This window comes from Haemaphysalis longicornis, unplaced genomic scaffold (genome assembly GCF_048455015.1).
Source record: "Haemaphysalis longicornis isolate Haplotype H1 unplaced genomic scaffold, Haemaphysalis longicornis Haplotype H1 scaffold_2, whole genome shotgun sequence".
Classification (NCBI taxonomy): Eukaryota; Metazoa; Arthropoda; class Arachnida; order Ixodida; family Ixodidae; genus Haemaphysalis; species Haemaphysalis longicornis.
The window spans coordinates 160,378,106-160,401,608 of NW_027526295.1; the positions used below are offsets into that span (position 1 = coordinate 160,378,106).

General features: G+C 46.4%; 1 protein-coding gene across 2 annotated transcripts in view; it reads right to left on the reverse strand.

The window, feature by feature from the left end:
• The window catches only part of LOC144169398 (metallo-beta-lactamase domain-containing protein 1), a 45,727-nt gene extending 30,721 nt beyond the window's left edge, over nucleotides 1-15,006 (reverse strand). Inside the window, exons 1-5 of one of the 2 annotated variants that reach the window (XM_077698519.1) lie at nucleotides 13,725-14,169; nucleotides 13,455-13,632; nucleotides 9,465-9,569; nucleotides 4,542-4,634; nucleotides 2,439-2,552 (exon numbers count right to left, since the gene is read on the reverse strand). In XM_077698519.1, coding sequence (XP_077554645.1) covers nucleotides 2,439-2,552; nucleotides 4,542-4,634; nucleotides 9,465-9,569; nucleotides 13,455-13,632; nucleotides 13,725-13,795 — 561 coding nt within the window. In that variant the 5' untranslated portion in view covers nucleotides 13,796-14,169. Of the gene's footprint in view, nucleotides 1-2,438; nucleotides 2,553-4,541; nucleotides 4,635-9,464; nucleotides 9,570-13,454; nucleotides 13,633-13,724; nucleotides 14,170-14,228; nucleotides 14,392-14,824 lie in introns of those variants that run through there. The other variant, XM_077698520.1, reaches the window with a different exon arrangement.
• Nucleotides 15,007-23,503: the final 8,497 nt, after the last annotated feature.

Genomic DNA, 23,503 nt, shown 5'->3' on the forward strand with positions numbered 1-23,503 from the left:
GCGCCAAGCCATATTAGAGGCAGTCGCCACTTAGTCTGATAATAATCGAACTCTCCTTACCTTAAGCCTTTCCCAGTGCACACGCACTCAATGTAGGCATATGTGCACATCTTCTCATCCTGGTCAACAAAGCCCCCTTTTGGTAGTAAGCGCATTTCTAACCAGCTTCAACCAAGGTCCAGAAAGCTGCAACACACCCCTTGGTGACAGGATAACGAAGGCTGTTTTAATCAGTATTGAATTTCAATATTACCATCGAGTTCCTGCAGCCCGGCAACATTTGCCAGGTCCCATGCCAGAGAGAATTATAGCACCTGCCTCATAGGCATCACTTTGCTGAAACCCTTGTTCTCTAAAAAAATTAAACCCGTTCCACTCAATGCGAAAGCTGTCGGAAGTGCAGAGCAGTGATTCGCCATAATGGGCTGTGGCGCCGTTATCCGCTCACTCTTACCACCCATCACGCTCTTCACCACCCTGTCTCATTCCTCTCCTGATGAATTCAACAGAGGGTTGCCCAACGAATTTTGAATTTCCCGCCTTCGCAGTGCTCGTGCACCCCCCTGCCTGAAACTGTGCCAGCGGGAGTTCTGTTCTTTTTGTGCTTGCTTTTCCTCTCGCATGTGCCGGCGTTGCACTGCCACTTTTTTTTTCGCTTACTATCATAAAAACCAACCCAACAAGTGTTCCTAACTAAATGAACGCGGGCGGTGGCACTTAATAACGTATGTTTTGCCTCAAATGTACCTACAGTTTTTGTTGCGTTAAACAATGGGAAGATGTATGTTGCGTTAAACAACGGGAAGATGTATGACAAGCGCAAACGGTTCACGAGGTTCAAACGCTTATGACTATATAAACCGTTTGGCTTTCAAAGCCTCTGGGTTATGCCTCAATAACAGCCGCTAGGACGGAACACCGTGTGGCTCGACTCGGGTCCAGCGAGCGTGCTACGATGACAAGGTGAGCCCCTAAAGTGCTCTGCACTTAAAAAAGTATCCCAGGAGCTACTTTTACCAGCCATTGATAGCAACCGTAGTGATCACAAAAGTGGCTCTTGGATGCAGCAGGCCACAGTCACTATCAAAACAAGTGCCAATATCAACAAATCTTTCGTAACTGCCCCTGTACCACTATCCCTGCTGGCATATAGACAGATCGTAACCTGCAATGCTTCACATGGTTGGGTGGCCCAGACAGTTGCTATGCGCATACTTTGTATAAACAATGTTTTGTCGCAGCAGTGTTGTGAACACAAACTAAAGCTTGGCATCCCTCTTTTGTAGCTCTCCTCTCGGTTGCAACAGTCCTTTAGAACCTTTTTGTTTGGTATGCTTGGCTGTGAAGTCAACTGTGCAGCACAATCTTTCAGGTAGGCCCTTTTTGCAGTGTCAGTCTGCAAAAGCACAACAAAACTGCAGTCCACTGCTCAGTCAGTCATGCAGTTGTACAACTATATATTTGCTGTCAAGAGATTTTGCTTGCAGGTACCAGCAAGTGCACAGCCAGGAAGCTGATAACTGCTCTAATCAAAGCATTTTTAGATAACGAAGCATACTTTTTCTACAGACCCAATTTTACATCTTATATATATTTTTTTAAGCCTGCATTATAGGCACATTTCTTTTAAAGAGGTAAACAAAAAGTATGAAGATGTTAAAAGATAAATTACAACCAGAAGCTATTTGTCTACAATAAATGGTGCAACAATTGTCACAATTACTGGGGTTGTGTACCAAATAGATGTATAAAACCAGCTCATAAATTTTTGTAGCTAAATTAGGTCGTCAGCTTATTCTTCACTCCATCGCGGCAGCCAGAAAAATTTCTACTAAATGCCAAATTAACCTAGGAAAATGTAAGCAGGCAATTTTTTGTTTACTCCTTTATAGCTCCTTATCCCTGCACTGATATTGAATGTAGGAGAAGCCTTTCACAAGCATACTTTGCCAGTGTTTTTCGCAACGTGACTCAATGTTGCAAACCTAAAATGCTAGACTCAGCCAAGAAATAATAGAAAGATATTTTGGCTCAGAGAGTATCAGGAAGCTTTAACTTTGCACCCAGTTACTTCGTATGAAAAAAATGTTCACACAGCTGCAAACAAACGGCTTCTTCCACACAAATGTATAAATGCTGCTGGACAATACAAATACAGTAAACGATCTGAAACTTACCAACTTGATTGCAGTCCCCTAAAAATGCTCCGTCTGTAGAAACTCCACAGCCACTTCCACATGAAGAGCAGGTCACTCACTCTTGCAAACTCGTTCTTTTATTGACTTCACAAAGCATACAAAACCTGTTTACCCAGGTTACACTGGAACACCCATAATGAAAATACGTTCAAAGCCTTGTGAGAAAAAAGACAGGCTGCAGCGATAGAGTTGAATCTCATCTCTAGGGCACTTGCCCTGGCTGGATATGGATACGATTACCTGTTTTCTTCTTTTTGGAGTTGTCATGGCACTTGGTGTTGACTGCGAGCTTTGCCTCTTTAGTCTGTTCAGCAGCTTTTCAAGGGATTGCTTCAGCGGTGACTCTTGCACGTCCTGTAGCAACAAGTTTAGTGTCGATCAAGTTTTCTTCCTTTCGAAACAACACATGAATATGCAGTGTGTTGTAAAATAATAGTGAACACACTTCAGTTAGCCAGGTGGCAATATCAACTTACCCATTAGCACTTGAATGATTGCCATGCAAGAGCCACAAACGTGCTGTTCGTTCTAGGCAATACGAAAGAAAACAATTTGCTACACGGTACAACAAGCCATACCTGGCAGGAAACTACAAATGCTGCACACAAAGCAGAAGCGTATGGCTTAAAGGAGCCATGAAGACAAAATACAAGTTCGGTTTATTAGAAAGACTGCTTAGTCCTGAGAACAATGATACCAATATCATCGCAATCTTCGAACAAATAACGGAGATATGAAAGAAAACGTGTGAAGCAGTCGCGACCCCCTAGCCAATTTCCCGCAACTTTTCTTCACGGAACCTTGTTTGTGCGATTGGCGGCCACCTAACTGACCTGTCGCGACGACACATGACTGGACGTCTGTAATGGGGCCTCTAGTTTCATTTGACCGCATCACTTGAATGCTAACGTGCAGTTAAAGCACTGAAAATTATATTTTATTGTTGGCCCGTATGACGTCATTCTTGCTCATCACACGTCACTGTGGCGCAAAATTTGAAAGTTTTTAAATACTTGTTGCTTTTTTTTTTCGTTAAAAAAACACCTTTTGTGGCTGTAATGGAGCTGAGTGAGATACTGAATCCTAGTTTTTTCAAATTAAACGAAGTTGTATTTTCTCTTCATGGCTCCTTTAACCCATTACGACAAAGTTGGAATGCTGGATTAGCCTTCGACACGAATGTACCTTATGACAAGGTATCACTGCAGCACAAGAATTTTCCAGAAACCAATAATTATTTCGAGGTGATGGCGAATTGTATCGCTGCCGAAAAGCACTACATTACACAAGTAGCAGCCTAGAATGTGACACACTATCTGAGTGGTCATTGCATGAGCACAGCAGCTTTGCTGGCCGGACAATATGTGGTGTAGCTGTACGGCTTCATGAAGCATCATTCGCTCGATTACACTGAAAGTACTGTATTTTAGCTTAACTTTTTCCCCTTTTCAAGGGATTGCCTGAAGTGAAACCAAAAATTCATGATAACACCATTACACAGGCCTTGTTAGCTTTTGCTAGATTTGCTACTGGTGGAAACCTTATTTCCAGTTCCAATTGAGGCACACCTTTTGGTACGAAAAAAAAATGTTTCAGCAGCTTCTAATTCTGGCAGGAATTGTATACAGTGAAAAAAGCAGGCGGTTAGAAAACTACCCTTCTGTTCACACGTGCGAACCATAAAAGAATAATTTCTTGCTCAAGAGGACTGTACTGAAATATGAATGACCCATTGCTTGCAAATGAAGCAGGGCTTTTTTTTTTGAAGACCCTTTTAATGTAGATATGCCTTTATTTTTACATCCTGCTCCTTTACGTCAACTTAATAAAGAGGTGTTAATGCTACCCTGCCCGATAAAGACCAAAGTGCATAAGCCCATTTCGGTGTCAAAAATAAATGCGAATAAAGCCATGTTTTGCTTCAATTAGGCATTTCAAAGTGGTTGTTAAACAGTTTTATGCCCAGAATAATTCAGATTGCAGGTTTAATGCGGCAAGAATACACCCGGGCTAGGAGACGAGACATATATGAAGGGCTAAGGCTGTTTAGACCACCTGGGGACGCTGAAGTCATGCTGAAATCTTGTGTACCCATCTCGAGTTTAAAGAAAAAGAAAAAAAAAAAAAACGCCACAGACATGATTTTAACCTTGATAGCTCACTTACTGATTCACAATAGCAGTCATTTTAAATCTTGAGGCTCTATAGGCTGGAGTTGGCATGGTTAAACATTCTCAATCTGGTTTGTGTTAATAGAAGAAAGTAAGAGGAATTATGAATTACAGCTATCGCAAAAAAAATATTTGAATAAGAGCAGCCCAGTACTGGAGGCTGTCAGTTTACCTCAGGAGGCATGGAGACCTCCAGTGGACCTGACAGCGCGGACTCTGAATCTTCTTCACTCCATGACACCATGGCAGAAGGGGATGGACTTTGCTGCCACCAAGAAGTGAGACACGCATTTCACAATCATATTTCTGGAACACAGGTACATGGGACTGCACTTGCTAGTTGATCAATGCCTGGGTGTCGATTAAGCTTTAAAAGTTAACTCGTTTATTAAAAGGAACAACACATGGTGTAAATTTTAGCTGTTAATTCTTTCAAAAACAGTGATGTGCACCAACCATATACCCCAAGCAGTAATTATATTTCACCACATTTGAACTGATGCAACTAGCAAAATAATCTCCCCACTTAAAGCCAAATTAAAGCAAATGAGCCGCCCTCCCCACTCATCCTCACTTGAATAGCCGCGGTTGTGCTCTTATTTTTGCTCTTTGCACTTGTCACAATAGGCATTGTATATCTTTTTAAAAACCCACTTCCCCGCATCATACGGTGCTCGTGCTTGGCTGTGTTGAAATTTTTAAAATTTTCCCATCCGCTGGAGACACTTGTCACCACCGGACAAGCAATGACAACAGTTCCTTATGTACATGAACCAAAACACATAAGAAGCTAGAAAAAACAAATGCAGTTCAATAACACAGCCCGACTGGTTTGTTATTCACAATTGAAGGCGGTTGCCCTAGTAATAACATCAAAGTGTCGAGGTCATCATGTTTTGCTTTTTGCCCCCCCCCCTCCCCTCCCCCCCCCCCAAAGGGGAGTTGTTTACATTGCAATAATGACCACTTGCAAATCATCTAGTTCCCCGCTGCTCTCACTTTTCTTTCTTTCACGGGTGGTGAAACAATTTCCCCAAGTGACGCAGAAGGTTTCAAAAAGAGTTTCCAAGTACCTTAAGCCTGATGTCTATGGGAACAAATGCTTAACCAAGAGTGGAAGTACTGCTTTAAAAAGAAAAATAGCAAGCTCCTAGGTTTCAGTGGTACCTTGAAAGCCACTCCACCATTATATGTGTGAATGCATATATAGTATATAAATTTAGGAAAAGAGAAAACTCACAAAGAGCGCGTAGAAATAGTATCTATAAACAGTCAAAGACACAGCAAGAACAAGAGAGAGTTTTAGAATAACGTACGCAGCAGTACGCAAAGTGTTAGCAAACTCTATTTGTTCGCGTCGTTTGCACTGTGCATGCGTCGTACGCTAAGCCGCTTCTGCGTGTAGCGGACAGAAGACGAGCGGACGCTATTTCAGCAAAATACTGTGCGTACGCGAAGCTGCTTGAGTTTCCAACATGGCGGCAAGGAGCGCGACAACCATCGACAACCATCCACGGTTCCACTCTTCTGTGGACAGTAATTCGCTTCTGATGGACCGAGTTCTTTGCTCCAGTGTTGTTAAATATGTCGCGTGGTTAGCACGTCGCCCTCGCTCAGCTCTGTATCGTCGTGACATCGCTGATTGTCCAAACGAAGCTTTGTAGCCAGGCCAGCGAGCAAAGAGCTGTGTGTGTGTGTTGTGGACGCATTCGCTTCGCCATGAAATGCAATGTTGTGCTTCTGCCGTTAGAAAGTGCTTGCCATGCTCGGGATTATCTTTCTCGAGCGAAGTATGACAAACCTCTCACATCGGGTATGTATAGTGTGCGTGGCACTTGCGCCCCTGAGTTAAGTGACTTTCTGTTCGGCCCCGCAAACCACGAGAGCTGAGTGCCGAATTTACGACAACAGGAGGAGGCAACCGATTGCCTGTCAATCGCGGTTCAGACCTGCAACGCATGTCGTGACGTTGTGTTCGTTCGAAACGCATCTCTGGATTGTTTTGAAGTTGAATAAAATGTGTGCATCAAACCCGGGCATTTGGTTCAGGGCATTCTGTGCAATTGCCCGAAAGAAGTGCCACGGGGCTTCACCACTTTCTTTATGGAACGTACCCAGGTAAGAGAATATTCATATCATGTTATGGCCATGTAGCATTTAATACTAACCGGGAAGCATTTGTTTGCACTTGTTTGCATAGTCGTAAAATGTCCAAGCACTCCGGCACTCCGCTGGTAGATCAGCCCGCGAGTCATTTCGCAAAACATTCGACAGATCGCGCCGTAAGCATTAGTGTGTCAAACTTGCTGAAGTAGCGACATCACCTCGCCAGAAGTCGGGGGTGGGGCACAATCACCTTCGCTGTCTGACTCCTCAGTGGCACTATCTTCCTCGTCTTGCTCACGCACCATTCCGACAATGTTCTCATCAGAGAGGTCTTCTGCCACAGGAAGATTGTCATCCGCTTCAACGAAGCCCTGGAGAGTGCCGCACTCTTCAAATTCGCTCTGGATGAGCGGTCAGTGTTCCGGCTCGTCGTACCCGAAGTCGTCTTCATCTTGAGTGTCTTCATCCCTGTCTTCCTGCTGCAGAATAAAACCCGCTTTCCTGAAGCATCCTCTCACTGTGCTGCTCTTAACGTTGCTCCAGGAGCCAGTCAGCATTTCTATTGCTGTCCTTACATTCACTGTTGTTTCCCGCTTCTGCTGCATATCGAACAGAAGTCGTTCAACAAGCCGTCCTCGGTATTTGGCCTTAACAGCCTGGATGATGCCTTGATCCAGAGGCTGCAGCAACGAGGTGCAGCCTGGCGGAAAAAAGCTCAGCTGAACAGCTTTCAGTGGCGGGGTCTTCATATGGGCTGAACAGCTGTCCAGAAACAACAGAATTTTCCTGTTTTTCCTGGCCATCTTTTCGTCAAATCTGGACAGCCATTTGTTAAAAATGCCGGCTGTCATCCATGCTGACTTGTTTGCTGAGTACTCTACTCCAATGGAGCAGTTCTTCAGGCAGCGTGGGTTTTTTTACTTTCCAATGACCAGAATACGTTCTTTTTCTGTTCCGTCCATGTTCGTACAGAACATGGCTGTGAGGCGGTCTTTAGACTTTTTGCTCCTGCTACAGTCTTGTTTGGCAAAGTCAAACGTCTTCCCAGGGAGCATTTTGAAAAATATCCCCGACTCGTCGAGGTTGAAAATGTCCCATTTGTCCCATCCTCTTAGGAGCGCTGGCAACGTCTCGCTTTTTCATTGCCTTACGGCGTTTCTGTCAGCAGCATTGCTCTCGCCACAGACCGCTTTATAGCTGAGGCTATGGCGATGCTTAAATCTGTCAAACCAGCCTTGACTGGCATCAAATTGTATGTCAAGAGCGAACGCAAGGTGCCTAGCTTTTCCTTGAATTAAAGGCCCACTGAGCGGGATGTTCTTGCTGCGTGCATCTTGTATCCACAAAAGAAGCGCTTCTTGTAGGGCAGGATGGGAGGACTTATGCAGTTTCGATCTGCTTGCCCCCGTTGGTGCTTCCTTGGAGATCTGCTCTCGCTTCGCCCAAATCTCGCTGATGGTCTTTCTGGACAGCCCAAACTTCCTGGCGACGTCCGCCTGCTTTGTGCCGCAGTTGATGTCGGCTATGATATCCAACTTTTTAGTGACAGTGAGGCTAGTACGGCGCTTAACTGAGCAGTCCGCCATACTGGCAAGGCCGGCGGTGATGCCAGTGATGCGCTAACGGCATTCACAGCCAGGCGATGGTGCACAATCACGGAGCACGAAAAACGTGCACGTAAGACCTGCGTCGCTACGCCTAGCCTGATGTGAACCCAGTGAACTAAAAACAAAAATGGAAGCATGCATGGAGACATGAAGTTGATTTAAAAAAAAAAAGTGGCGATGATGATAGGTAAAATGCGCCAGTAGCGTTCTCTGCCCCTCTTCAAGGGATGCTTGCTTTGGTCTTGGCTTGGTTACTGGCTTGCTTGGCGATGGGTGGCATCATGGCTGACGCCAGCCGATGCATGCTTTATTCGCATTTGCCAATTAGTCGTTAACGGAACACAGCGCGAGAAATGGTGGCGGTGCGCTCTGGCTATTCATCAGTGCTGCAGATTCGACACATGCGGTGTTCTTGATCGGGAGCAACGCGATCGAAAGATCCCATTGCGTGCTCTCGGTACTCTTGGCTCGTGCAGTTGCCCGCATGCGCGGTCGCGCTAGTAACCTTGGCGGTAAGCTTTAACCACTTCTGTACGTTGTGTTTGCATTGGCAGAACTTCTCCTCGTCTTTTCATAACTAACTGAGACACTCTGCATTTGCTGGAGTTATAATAAATGGCGACTGCGCGCGTCTGTCGTCCCCCTTTGTCTCCACAACGGACGCAACTGCAGTTCGCGACTGGCGGCACTGCATCGAAAGCTAAAATGTCTGTTACAAGCGAGATTGTTGACCAAAATTCAAGGATAACTTGTCTGTTATAACCGACTGTCAGCTACAGCCGATGTCTGTTATAAAAGAGGTGAAATTAATGTGAAAGATAGGGCGGCCAGCCATGTGGGTGAATAGTGTGTCTTATACCCGCTTGTCTCTTACATGCGTGCCTCTTATAACGGGGTTCAACTGTATAATATATAACAACAAAACATGATTCCTTTCGACGAGGAAATTTACAGACTGATAGAAAAATGGTCGTGAAGGCCGAAAATGCCATTTTTCAGAAAAACGCTTCTTTTGACTGTTTTTCGGCCCCAAAGACCCAACTTCCCCCTTTAAATACAAAAGAAGTTTACTTAGTTTACTTACGCATCAGCAAAGAGACTTGCCTTCATCAGAGTAAGGTGATGTAAACCTTACTCTGACGAAGGCACATCCCTTTGCCGACACATAAGTAAACTTCTTTGTTGTTGTTGTTCTTGCCGTGCCTCCAACTGTTTACTCATACTACAGCCAAATTTCGTTAATTCGAACAAATTTTCGAGCCCCTTCAAGTTCGAACTAACGAGGCTCGACTGTATGTGTGTGCGTGTGTGTGTATATGTATATGTATATATATATATATATATATATATATATATTACTATTATGAAAGTGATCTGGTTACCTGTGAGGTTTCGGAAACAGTGCTCAATGTACCAGCAGGTACAAAGCAGTAGCCATGTCCTCCAGCTCCAGGATCAGCAAGAGTCTGCTGCACCGAACGCGGTGTCTGAAATCGACAAAATGAAAGAAACTACACTGTCAGAAATGGTCAAGAACTATCCCGTCCCAACGACACGTTTGGCAAGTTTCCTGCAGTCACTGACACGAGTTTTGAATGGCTTTGCAATTTCACTGCTTGACGAGAGCACATGCTCCGAAATAATAAATGATACGAGCAAAACATGCAACTCTAAAGGGCAAGAACAGATTGCAAAAGATGTCCATAACTGAAGTAGAATTAATAAAAATTTACCGTGTCTTTCTAAACAAAATTTGGAAAAATTTTTTTTATTAATTCTACTTCAGTTATGGATATATTTCGCAACTGTCACTGCAAGAGTGTCGAATCGATCATTAAACCTTCAAAGACCCAAATCATCAAACAGAAGACGAACCCATGCGCAATTTTTGTGCAATAAGTCAACACTTCTACAAACGATCTCAGTGTATACCGACACATGGCTTTTGAGATAAATGTATACTATTGTACTCCTTCATCATGATCAATGTGTGTATTGTCTTATCTGGAACCGTTCCTTTTTCACGCTTTTCAAGTAACGTTATCACACAACAAAAACCCGGTTTCACGTGCGCGCCGTGTGTCCAGTGATCTTATCAGAGCTTTTCGGTCGACAATAGGGAAATGCATTAGTTTTCTGGCAGAATGCCATCAGTACCACAATGAAAGCTTTCGCTTTATTTAAAATAAGACAAACTCGAGAAGAAAGAGAAGGACACGAAAAATGGCTTGCTTTAGTTTACTATTATATTATGTAACTAGGTAGGACCTTTACAATGTAACTGCTTACAGAGCTGAACCTGATTTAAACCGGGTTCTTGTGCTCACTGTTCGCCTTCCATAGAACTCAAACTGCATACCACCTAGAACACAGCACCCACGAAACACAATACTGGTAATGGTGAGGTCTTTCGGGACAAGAAGGCGGCGACTAGCAGATAAACTGGAGCAGCTGGCGCGTTATTTCAGGGTGCAAAAAAATAAGGAATTGTTAATGCCATTAGCCCTCCGATGCAGATGACTCTCCCCTCTAGAATGACTACAGAACAACAACAACAAAAAAAAAATAAAGCCGTTCCACACAATGTGAAAGCTGTCCGAAGTGCAGAGCACTGATTCGCCATATGGGCTGTAGCGCCGTTATCCGCTCACTGCTACAACCATATGCAATTCAAATTTCCCGCCTTCGCAGTGCTCGCGTGCCCCTTGCCTGAAATTGCACCAGCAGGAGTTCTGATCTTTTTGTGCTTGCTTTTCCTCCCGCACGTGCCATCGCTGCACTGCCACTTTTTTTTCGCTTACTATCACAAAAACCAACCCAATGAGCGTTCCTAACTAAATGAATGCGGGCGCTGTCGGTTAATTACGTATATTTTGCCTCAAATGTACCTGCCGTTTTCTTTGCGCTAAACAACGGGGAGATTCATGACAAGCGCGAACGGTTGACGGGTTTTGAACGCTTATGACTATATAAACCACTTGGCCTTTGAAGCCTCCGGGTTACGCCGCGACGACAGCCGCTACGACGGAACGCCGTGTGGCTCTACTTGGGTCCAGCGAGCAAGCTAAGACGACAAGACGAGCCCTTAAAATGCTCTGCACTTAAAAGGTGCCCTTTCATTCACGCATGTGATAACCACAACTGCCCGGTCCCTCAGTGCACCTTGTGGATGCCCTTAATGCACCCATGTGTGCTCAAGGTGACTGATCTCTCATTTGCCGCCTCTTGCAAGACTCCAGTGAGTGAAGCCAGCGACCATGGATACATTTGATCCAACTGCACCACTCGAGCTAGTCCAGGTGGTGTAGCTCTGGGCACCCCCACAGTGTTGTTCAATTTACTGGCAGTGCAGACAAGTACAAGATGATTTAACGGCTTTGCCTGCACTCCTAGCCAAGGATGCAGAGAAGCAGAACAAACGTGCAGGTTGAATCATGTGAACCTGATGTGTCGTCCTCCTCACAAGTGCGTGGTTAATCAGGTAAGGAAATGAATAAACACGCCGATGTGAGTGGTCGCTTTGTTCGAAAGAATGTCCGGCACATACAATGCACGAGTTGCGATCGTGCAATGTTCTCAACGTTGCACACCGTTTGCGAATATGGCAAGAGAATGCACAGCCTATGCATTTGTTTTCGATGACTCATGCTTCTGCACCATTAATAAAGCTCTTTCTCTGAGTGGCTTATTTGACTATAACATTTAGAAATGAGTGTTTCACTCTCTCGTACACTTGCAATGCAACCACAACTGCTTGCCCAAAACAGGGCAGCACGGCGTCGCAGAAAATGCTTACATAAGGGCCTCTAGCATACGAAGGGACCTTACCTAACACAGGTTTATTTTCCAGCATTGGTAATTTGGCAATCGCGCATTTATTTTTGAGGGAAATAGCAGCCTTCTACATAAATGGTTCTACAAAAGCTGTACTCTGTACATTCATTTATGCGATCAGACTGGCTCCATCATCGCTATGCTGTGTGCAGAAGAAACGGGCAGGAAGCAGCCGCAGTTTGGCACACTTGATAACTGGCAGCCAACAGGGGAAGCGCAACTTGAGCAACAGCAAAGTAGAGGTTGCATGTCAGCCAAAGAAAACAAAGAAGGCTTCTGCCACTGTTGCATCTGTCTACCGAATGAAATGACAAGCACCATTATGAGCCCTGCCCCACCCCACCCTAGTAATAACAGTAGTAACGTCAAGACCGAATCTGCAATTGGGAAGCACAGACTAGCTGCACTGCGAAAGAACGGTTTGTGCATAAAATGAACACGTAAAGGCCCGTTCACACTTCCGACTGGAGCGACCAAAAGCGACAAGTGACACAATTTCTGTTGCTCTTGTCACTCGGCATCGCTCTCATCGAGCAACAAGAGTGATTGGTCTTTTTTTGTAGTTGCTGTCATGCCATCGCACAGTGTAGGGTTGCCACCTTTCCCCGAAAAAAAAAAGGGGGGGGGGGGGGGCCCTCTGGGAGAGGGGGGGTGCGGTATTTAGAAGGTTGAATTTGTGGTGAAAAAAAAAAGAATCCATGATTTATGACATGCAAAGCCATATGCATTGTAGCGTTTTCCTAGAGAGGAATCAACAAAACGTTTGCGCTGAAAATTACTGAAATTTTGGTTATTGCTCTGAATGTGCTGCACTGAAAAGTAACCGCACATGCTTCGTCCATTAAAAGCTCTTCTTTGCATCTCGCCCGCATATTTTCTCTGCTCGCGTGTTTTGGCGCAGCTTGCCGACACCTGTTTATCATCATAGTTGCTGAATTAACGCTTATTAAATGCCAAAACAAGGAAAGCACGGTGGCCAAAAAACCAGCGAATGACGGCCGGTTTTAAGTACGGCAACCGGCCCGCTGTCTAAAAAACTGGTTCGGCCGGTCAAAAACTGGGCAGGTGGCAACCCTACCGCAGTCGCTCTCAACGCGGAAGGAGGCAACAGCTCCCAACATCATATCCTGCCTTAGCACCTGGATACTGTGCGATGTTGAAGACGAAACTCCCATGAAGTCACGTTCAAAGCGAGAGGCAATAACACGAAAAGCAAAAATAGGTCGTCACCATCACTCTTGTTGCGTGCGAATGCGAACACTAGAGTTGGGAGTCGCTCCAGTCACATCACTCCCTTTTGTGGCTCCCGGCGTAAGTGTGAACAGGCATATTTTCTGTTCTTGCAAGTGCTGTGCATTTCAGCGATGGCAAATAAATTAAAGAATGCTTGAAAGGTAAAGTGTTCAATTTTGGCATTCAATTTAATCGATAATTTTATCTCAAATAAGATCACATGTCAAAACTGGCATAAGTAAGCTTATCTCCTAGAAATTCGTTATGGAAAACGGCACAAAACGCAGGGATGGTCTTTCACGTACCGAGAGCGTAGGGAAGGCACCTTTCTGCAGACGAACCCTCAGTGGCGAGCTGCGATCGAAGTCTTGAGGAAGAAAATGCTTGGAACACACGCGACTATTTCGCCCCGGCTCCCATTTCTGGCGATCACATCGCACAACGTCCGCCCACATTCTGCGCTGTTTCTCTTCGATGGGGAATCTGTTCTCAGAGGACAAAAAGACTGAGTTAGGCAGGCAGGCACGCACTTCAAATGTGCTCGGCAAACAAGGAATTTGAGAATGTATACTCACTTGTGAAAAGTGACGCCCGGTACGCGCAACCGCGAATGCGACCGGCATCCTGGCACGCAGCAGTGAGGCATCTTTGAAACTAACCGCGAAACACGTCGCCGCTGTGTAGTGCGGACGCAAACACGGCTCTCCTCGTGCGCTTTCCAGCAGCCCGTTATCGAACCGGAAACAGCAACAGACAAGAGTCCGAAGAAGCACACAAGGAGAAAAAAAGGGTAGCGGAGGTAACAGAGGTAATCAGCTCCATGGACATCTCAAAATGGCGGAGCAGTATTCACAAAAAACGACTGTTACAAAAAGCGGCGCCGCCACCGCGCGCCAACACAATCCCGGGGCTGTGGAAACAACATTCAGAAGCTATGATTACTATGTCCCGAACGTATATAACGGGGCGACTTTTTTTTTTTGGCGAAGTTGCGCATGAAGTGGCTACTTTTCGTTCGGCGACACTGACTTAAGCTCGGAGGCAACCCTGAAAAGGATGATATGGAAGCATTATCTTACAGGCTGACGCTCCCAAGCCGAAGCGAAGAAATCAATGACGGGCGATCTGCCGTAACTTCCGGACTCGTTGACAATCGCTTCTTTTACGGAACTCTTGATAGCGATTGCGGAGTGAGCCGCTTCCTTCCGGGAGGCGCTTCGCATACCTCTTCTGCTTGGGCCCCTGGAATACAAGCAAACAGTACTCTCCAGTGGTTTCGCGCTACCTCGAGCAACGTAGCTTATTTTTTAGTGGCTCTAGCGCTACCCTTTCTGCTTACGTACAAGCGCCCTGCAGGCTTCGCGCCCTCACACGAACAGACGACATGTATGCGTCACAAACGAAAACAATAGCGGCAGTGAACAACACACTCGGGGCGTTTGTTGCACTCCGCTGTTATTTTCCACTGCTGAAGCCTTCCAATAAAGCATGCACAGGTCATGGGCTTGCCTGTCGCTCACAGTTAAAGGCGCTGGCAGCTGCTATATTGCCATAGCCGACGATTAAACGGTACCCAACCGAAGACACCGATGTGAAACAAGTGATACTCAACACAGCTAACGGAATCCCTGCAACAAAACAAACAAAAATGGGAGCTTTTACCACCTCTACTCACTTTTCACGCTTCACAGCAGTAAAAAATGAGTCCAGAGATCGTGATCGCCAACAGCTGGAGACGGCGTTACTTCCGATTCACAGCCTCGGCTTCGTTATGCTGATCGTACTGATCATACCAGGTCATACCCCATACATCGTCAGGCGTCAAGCTGTCACAATGAAAGGGATTTCAGGTGATGTTCTAGTGTGGCAACCCAGTGTGAAACCGAAACCAAAAGATGAAGCTATGGGACTAATATTATTTATTTTTAGTTATTATTGATTCATACCAAATTGGTCATTTTCTACTTACACTTATGCGTAGCACAGCAATTATAAAGTTTATGATTCGGTCTACTCGTCTAGTCAGTAACTGCATGGCTCGTCTGGCTTGAGCAGTGGCTTGACTTCGTGTCCTCACTGCTCTGCTCTCATCGTTGGCGTCGTGAGTTGTGTGCGGCGGCATCGCCGAATTTTAGCCCGCGTTTAGGCCGCATTTCCTCTTCTAAATATGTGGTACGAAATATTGCCATCTGCGGGTCTTATTTTCGTTATGATGGGAATTCCTAACCTAATCGACCGGCCTCTGTGTTGGCTTTTCGACGGCAAGGTGAGTACACGCATGACCTTGATCGTCAAAGCATTCTGAAAATTTTTACGCTGTGTCTAAAGGTACGTCGGACGTATGCCGACCTCAGAATCTGAAGTTACGTCGGACGTACCCCGATAGTGAGAGGCTAAAGGTACGGCGGACTTAGCCGGCGGATGACAGTACAGGCTGGTCGGACGCACCCGCAGGCCGCAGATGTATTCTGAGGTTGTGCTACGAGGTTCCCTCTGGAAATGCAAATCCGGTGCCACGGAGGAAGAGCCTCTCGTGTGGTCTCATGCGATTCACACTGGACGAGATTGCCATAATGTAGGAAATTTACCACTGGGATATTGGTGGCACAATTTTTCTTTAAGTTGCACACCAACACCCTCCCTTGGATGGAAGAAAAATGTTTGTTTGTTGCCTGGTCAACAAATTTCACATTACGTGGAAAGCCAGAAACAGTTGAGCATGTTTTCACGGAGTGCTGGGACGCCATTTTTTTTCTGGGATGTCTTGCAAAGGACTTTAAAGAAAGACCTGCCCGTTTCACCAGATGGTATACGGTTTCTGTCAGTACAAAGTGATAGCAGTGTGCCGTACGATCTTATCATGGCCCTAGGCCTGCATGCCATTTGGAGGTCGAGGATGGCCGTACGCCGTGCTGATCCTGAAGCGCTCACTGTGAGCAAATACTTTGCACAAAGTAACCATACTGTACGAAATCCACAAGCTACAAGACCCTGACCACGAATGGCTGCCAGTTTTGGAAGATCTGTGTACTTTTGATGTTTATTTTAAGTTCTCCGTCAGCCAAAGCATGGCAGACGATTTTTAATCTATCCTTGCCTTGACATGTGTTTTGAAAAACGGAAATTAAAAAAAAAAGAAGCACCATTGTTCATCTTGTTGGCCCTATGTTACGCCGCGCAATGCTGCCTGGCTTCGTGGCGACGAGATACTGCCTGTCCTAAGTTCAAATCCTCCTTCCCGATTTTTTTTTTTTTGCGAAGACAACAAACATTGCTACGCATTTTTGCGTCATTTTTAGATGATGGACTGCAGTGGTATTATGCTGCTTTCATTATACGAAACACTGCACCAATCACTCGATTATTGAAGGCTGATTGGTACCGCGGTACACACTGCGTGAACAAAATGCTTTTTAAATTGCTGGAATTCAGCCAGCCAGTCACTCCGCTAAGGAGTAATTGTAGGACAGGCTCATCATAAACTCATTACGAAAGAGCAAGAAAAAGGTAAATAAATTGCAGTGCACACAGAGTGAATTTTTCACAGTTGTGGGTTGTGCCGCTGCAAAACACTGCTTTGGCTGGTCAAGGCATGACCAGTTTGGGTCCAGAAAGCGCAGACTCAATGAAGGAAAAAAAAAAACTGGGGCAGGAGTATTCGAACCTAGGACTTCAGATCCAAAATTCGAGGCGATGTCTCATTGCCACAAAGCCAGGCAGCATTGTACAGGGTAACAGAGAGCCAGCAAGATGAACTATCGTGCGACCAATATCCCAGTGGTAAATTTCCCACATTAGGCACCCCTGCATTATGGCAATCTCATCCAGTGTGAATCGCATGAGACCAAACGAGAGGCTCTTCCTCCGTGGCACCGGATTTGCATTTCCAGAGGGAACCTCATAGCACAACCTCAGAATACATCTGTGGCCTGCGGGTGCGTTCGACCAGCCTGTACTTTCATCCGCCGGCTAAGTCCGCCGTACCTTTCTTTAGCCTCTGGGTATCGGGCACGTCCGACGTAAAGTCCCTTCATCGGAGCACGGACTTTAGTCCGACGTACCGTAATATTTTTGGGGTCGGCGTACGTCAGACGGGCCTTTAGATTCTGAGATCGGCAAACGTCCGAGGTATCTTTAGCCGCTGAGGTCGGGATACATCCGACGTACCTTTGGACACAGCGAAATTTCTATGAACTGAAATGCTGCAACGTGGCTACATAGCGAGCGCGTATGCTTGCAAGTTAGCTGCGCAGCTTTACTGGAGTCTTCCCTTAAAAAACGGTCCCTTGAAGTACACAGCCTCATGGTGGTGTGGTTAATGTGTTGGTAGAAAGGACATAGTTCGAAGCGGTAAGAATTTTTGCATTTGTTGTTGCTTACAGCGAAGCAGCCTTTGCGCTAAGTTCTCTATCAGGTCGCGTCGACAAGGCATCACACGCAGTCGCTCTAGAATTACTGTACAATGCCCTGTAACCTTAAAAAGGAATCATACTGAATTGGCCACTGAGACGACTGTATTGTTACGCCGAGTGTCATCTACTTGTTATAGTTAGGTCACAGTGACGTTGCAAATATTGTGGAATTCCCGTCTGCTGTCAATGCGTGGTTGTCTACAAAGGGAGTCTACAGAAAACGGCTGCAACTCTTGTTTTATCGAAATTTTGGCAGCAGATTGTATGAGAGAATTTCGAATCAATTCTAAGGAAGTTGTGTGTATGTATCTTTGTTCGATCAATACACTAAGTCACCGGGCAGGTGCCGTCATAAGTTACGGGAATAAGGATTTGTATCACAAAGTATTTGTCTTACTAGCTTTATGACAGCCATTACCGGTTACAGGAAGCTTTTTCTATTAGGGACGACTCCTTTAAATGCACACGAATGCAGCCAGGCAGTTTCCAGATGAAGAAATTCCTGTAAATTTACACCCGCCGCGGTGGCTCAGTGGCTAAGGAGTTGCGCTGCTGAGCACGAGGTCGCGGGTTCGATTCCCGGCCGCCGCGGCCGCTTTTCTGATGGAGGCGAAAAGCAAAAACGCCCGTGTGTACGAGATTTCGGCGCACGTTAAAGATCCCCAGGTGGTCAAAATTAATCCGGAGCCCTCCACTACGGCGCACCTCATCGCCTGCATTGCGTTGGCGCGTTAAACCCTACAATCAATCCTGTAAATTTACGAGACCGCGTTCTAATTACTTTTGACATTACTCCAAATATTTATCCACCAACAGCTATCGTCTTCCATCTTCACAGCTGTGTCAGGTCTCTAAATGTTTTTTGTCGTTGTTGTTACAGCCTTACAGGCGCACTCTTCATGACCCCCGATTCTGTAATGAAGCCATGCGGGATCACAGGTTGTCAGGCGCACCGTACAAGACCATTGTAAGCTCTCTGCTTTTTGTTTGTTTGTTTGTTTACCTTTAGGGCACTGATGCTGCAGTTGAACAAGTACTGTCTGCATTAAGAATTGCGATAGGGGTTGCTCCTGGTGCTCTGGAAAGTGGTCGTAATGAACGAGAAAGTGAGTTCTATGGACGAAGCTGGAGCGGAAAGAGAAGGACCATTGGCTGCACATGGGTGTAGTTGAAAGGTCATTCAGAAGTAGAAAAAAATATAGTAGTGATATTTTCTAGCACAGACTAGGACTGTGGTTCAACTATAGGCAGTGTCTATTCTACCAGCATGAGGGAGAATGTGTGAAAATAGTTTACCCCGGCACTCACTTCCTAATGGCTCTCGGAGCTCACCTCACACAACCCAGATACCTTACTGCCATGAGAAGTCTTGGACACTCATAGCCCAACGCAAGCTGCTGGCAGAGCGCCGTTCATTTAATTACACCGGCGGCAGTCAAGCGTCTTTATTCTTTTAATGCATATATGATTTTCCCCCTATTCCCTGCTCTATAATTTCTAATTAAGCACTGGAAGCTAATGGACAGTTACTCAGAATCTTCACACTAAGTGGCAAAGCAGGGATCTCGTGCACAGCGATTGGCTGTCACGCGATCGTTCACTCCACCAAACGATGGGCCCAAGCATACAGTACTCTTAATATTCCTATGATTAGCACAGTGAAATGGTCATAAGAGTGTTCTAAATTCGATGCTCCAGCTAGGTAGCACCATGCCAGATTATACCTAGTTGTATAGTTGTCTGCGAGTGTGTATGGGCCCAGGCGACGAAAGTGGTGGTGTTTTTAGCCGTGTTGTAGTCTTCTCGATCATTAAATGTTGCCTTTTGAGCGAAGGTCCCACAGAGAGAGAGAGATAAAACATTTGTTATCATGTCCAGCAATAGTGGGGTGGGGAAAGAAGGGATGGGGCGGCGAGGTGTGTGGTGGACCTCCCCGCTACGGCCGCCTACTCACTGCGCGTCTCGGTGGAGACGGCGTTTTCGGCTGTTGCCGCGCGAGGATGTCCATCACCTGCCGGACCGTGCCGCGCTGATGGCCGATGTCGTCGCTTCTTATGGCGAGTGCCATGCTTGGTGGCATTGGGTCTTGGGTGTCTTCTGGGGGCCTGCAGTCCCATAAAAGATGTGGTGTTGTAGCCCTGGCTGCGTTGCAGTGTTGACAGTGGTTGGTCGGGTAAACCGTGGGGCAGATGTGCTTGGCGAATACGGGGGTCCATATCGCTTCCGTTTGAGTTGACGGAGTATCGTCGACTCCCCTCGTGGGAGGTCGGGGTGCGGCGGTGGGTACTTTCGTCTGGTGTCGCGGTACCAGGCTAGAATCTCACCGTATGTGAGGAGCGGCGTGGGTTTTGGGGGGGGGGGGCTGTTGGACGGAACGTGCGGGGTCGTATAGGGACCGGGCGGCCGTTGTATGGCACCACCGTCGTTTCAGCGAACAGCGCCGCCCGTGGCGAACCACTCGTTAGTGGAATGCCGGTGGCGGTCGCGCAGCGTAGTTGTGCATGGCTTTCTTTCGTTTTTTTGCGGTGCGGCTTGCAAAGCGAACGTAACCCCACGTGCATTTTTCAGATCGGTAAATCTTGAGTGTGGATGTGATGTTTACGGGGCATGCCATGTGTGTTATTTACGCCCATACTCAGTATTTACAAATAGCAGACGACGCTCAATGCGCCAAGCTGGAAGTCAAGTTTGAAGTGAAAGTTCGTTGTTTCATGTAATTTTTTCATGCCAGCATGCAGTTTCGCGAATCGAGGAGTATATTGCCGCTAAATGCTCCCACAAAGCCGGTGTGTGCAACCGATCTAGGAATGCTGCGGCGCTGGCCTTGGGCAGTTGATGACGAAACGGCGCCAACGTCGCGCACAAGCGAAAGACAAAGTTGGAGGGTGTCTTCGAAGATTTACCTCAAAACAGAAATTGTGACGGACGACGCTTCCATATCTTCTTTACCTACGGCTGAAACGTGTTTAATTTCACAGAAATGCTCTTACTGCAGTCATCGGGAATCATTGATAGAATAAATACCGTATAATAGTAGAATGTTATTGCTTGTCGTGGAGAAGCGGTGCTTTACAAGAATTGCAATGGTCGCTGGCTACTTGGTAAATGGTTTTTCAAAAACCAATTCCTGCGTGGCTGAAGGACGCAAGACAGGAGGGTGCCCGAAACCTGTACTCAGCTTCACAACTGAATGCTGCGGTCGGTTTACAAGCTGCTACCTACGCTTGAAAAATCATGCACACCTCCGTCTAACGACGATGATTGTTTATCGCAAAGCTCTATTGTATGGTTTTTTTTTGGTTGCCTTCTGGATTTAAAGTTTGACTAGTTAAGCGTCGAATTTGACCAGCACGCAGTTTGGTCTTTTGATCGCAGCGTCTTTGACTTTGACCATTTCCCATTCGATTTCGCACGAAGAAAGCTTTGTGTTCAACCACCATAATCATTAGACCGAGGGCTAGATGAGTTTGCTGTTTAATTTTGAACTTCCATGCCCCCTCTCCAAATATAAACTTTTTCCAGCGTGTCGGAAATGTGTCTGTGGTGGAGGACTCGGGCTCATGCACCTATATTTGAGGCAACTAATCGCGCGTTTCTGGTGTCTTCACCAGGCATTACACGATTTTTATAGGTACTATGTAAAGAATACTTAAGCATTGAAAAACACCGACTGACGTTAACACTGCCACATTTTTTAACTATCAATGCCAGCATTTATTCTACGCAGGGGGTAAAACGGGAAGGGGAGGAGGGATGGTTTGTAGCTTGGGCTGTTGAGTTGGTGAATAACTTTGGCTCTTGATAAAATGACCACCACAAACGTAGGATTTCCACTTCGGCTTTCAGGCTCCCATGCTGTCACAGTGTCACCCACCAAAACCGAAGGTACAAAGATCACGGTTACAGAAAGTGTAAACTACCGCAACATTTCTACGGCTACACGGAAATCCATCTCGTATGCAGGTGCCTTTCTATTTAAAGCACACGTATCGAGGTATCCCAGCGCTGAGGCTGGCGTGGAAACCGTAGTCATTGAAACCAGTGAAGATAATTTAAAGTGGTAGAAAAGAATTCTAATATTGCTAATAGTTTTATTCCTACTCAGATCGCGCGCAGCCAGGCGCAGAGCGCTGCAAAAAGCGCTCGTGTCAATGTAGCCCTTCCCCAACCTTACAAGCATCCAATAAGTTTGCGTAGCCGTGAGTGCATTTAAGAAGAAAATAATACTAATAGTAGTAGTTTTATTCATACTCAGAACGGGTGGAGCCAAGCGCAGATCGCTGCAAAAAGCGCTCATGCCATTGCAGCCGATACCCAACTTTAGACGCGTCCGACAAGTTTACGTAGTCATTACTGCATCTAAGAACCCAACACATCTGTTTAGACTTCGTTTCATCTCACATGTCTGCTCACAACGCCACCAAAACATACAAAGCACCGAAGCAAACACGACAAAAACAACGGGAGGCTGTGTAGTCCAATGCACCGGCTCATTCCACTGACGAGGGGAGCGCCGAGTGGTGGCGCCACCCGTCCAGCTGCCTGGTCCCTATACGGATGCACGACTGGTGAGCGCGCGTGCCGTAGCGTCCGCCTCCGCATTCCTGTTAACAGTTCCGCCGTTCGGTAGGTCGGTGTGGGCCGGGAACCATGTGATTCGGGCGAGCTTTGCGGGTGCCCGGGAGGGGGTGCAGATCCGTAGGGTGGCGGGGGCTAACTGGTTGGTGGCGAAACGGAGGATCGCTAAGCGAGAGTCACTGAGGATCATGGTGCATGGAAGTTGGGTGAGGGCCAGAGCGATAGCGAACTCCTCGGCCAGAGTCGTGTGTGTTGTACGTATGCTTGCGGCTGTCTTGAGGGCTCCCATGGCAGCTGATATGACGGCGACCGCGTAAGCACCGGGTCTGCCGGGGTATGGTGTGGCGTCAAAAGTAGCTACCTTAGAGATCATATTCTTTGGCGGTCTGGGCTGGACTAGTTTTGGCGGTAGACTAGTGCTGGACACATTCTGCATGGTTCTGCCACCAAGGGGCGGAAACATACCACTCATAGATGTCAACGCATCTGGCGCTTATTTTGTGAAAATGATCATCACTTGAGAACTGGCGTAGTAATTACTGCACTAATGGGCACATTGCAGTATAAAGTGTGAGCCCTCTTTAACAGATCTGTATATTAACCAAAGCATAAAACAATGCTTATCATGCTGCCTCTTTGTCGCGCTGCCTGCATACTTCAGTCAGTCAGTTTTTAGCTGCAGTTTGTCACAAGACTTCCAAAAATTGTTAAGGCCTGGGCCCAGCCCGACCCAGGCATCCATAAGTCAGCCGGGCCCTCTATAAACGTTGGCCGGGCCCGGCCTGTTCCCATTGTTGGAAGCAGAGGCTCGGCACGGGCCCAGTCATTTATTTAAAGATAGTGGGGTCCTGTGTGTGCGTGACCAGGCCCAGGCTTGGACAGTAAGGAAATTTGTTCATTATATAGAAAGGCTCACTGTGAACAAGGTACCCGTAGGGGTACCGAAATGTCAAACTGCTTTTTCACTTGGTCAGTTACCTCCGTTTCATCATTGCAAACATGTTTTTACCTGACCAGACAGTGTTCCATCAAACACTAGACTACTGCACTTAAGTTCACTACCCAGTGCTGCTAGGTCACCTTCACCTTAAAGGGGCCATGTAGACAAAGTACAAGTTTGTTTTATTTGAAAGATTTCGTGATTTGTGGTGCCCCCAGCACTTGTTCGGAAGCAAGCGATGTTTTATTCACTGACAAATTAATCTGTTTAAGTTAAAATTTTGATTCCCCCACCAAATCGTGTGTTTTCATGACGTCTGCAATGATGTCGTGTACTGGGGAGCCTTGTTTACCGTTAGTCAAACTAAATGGCACCACCATACCGCGGCAGACGGTTTTCTGCCTTTTTTTTTTTCACCGTATTT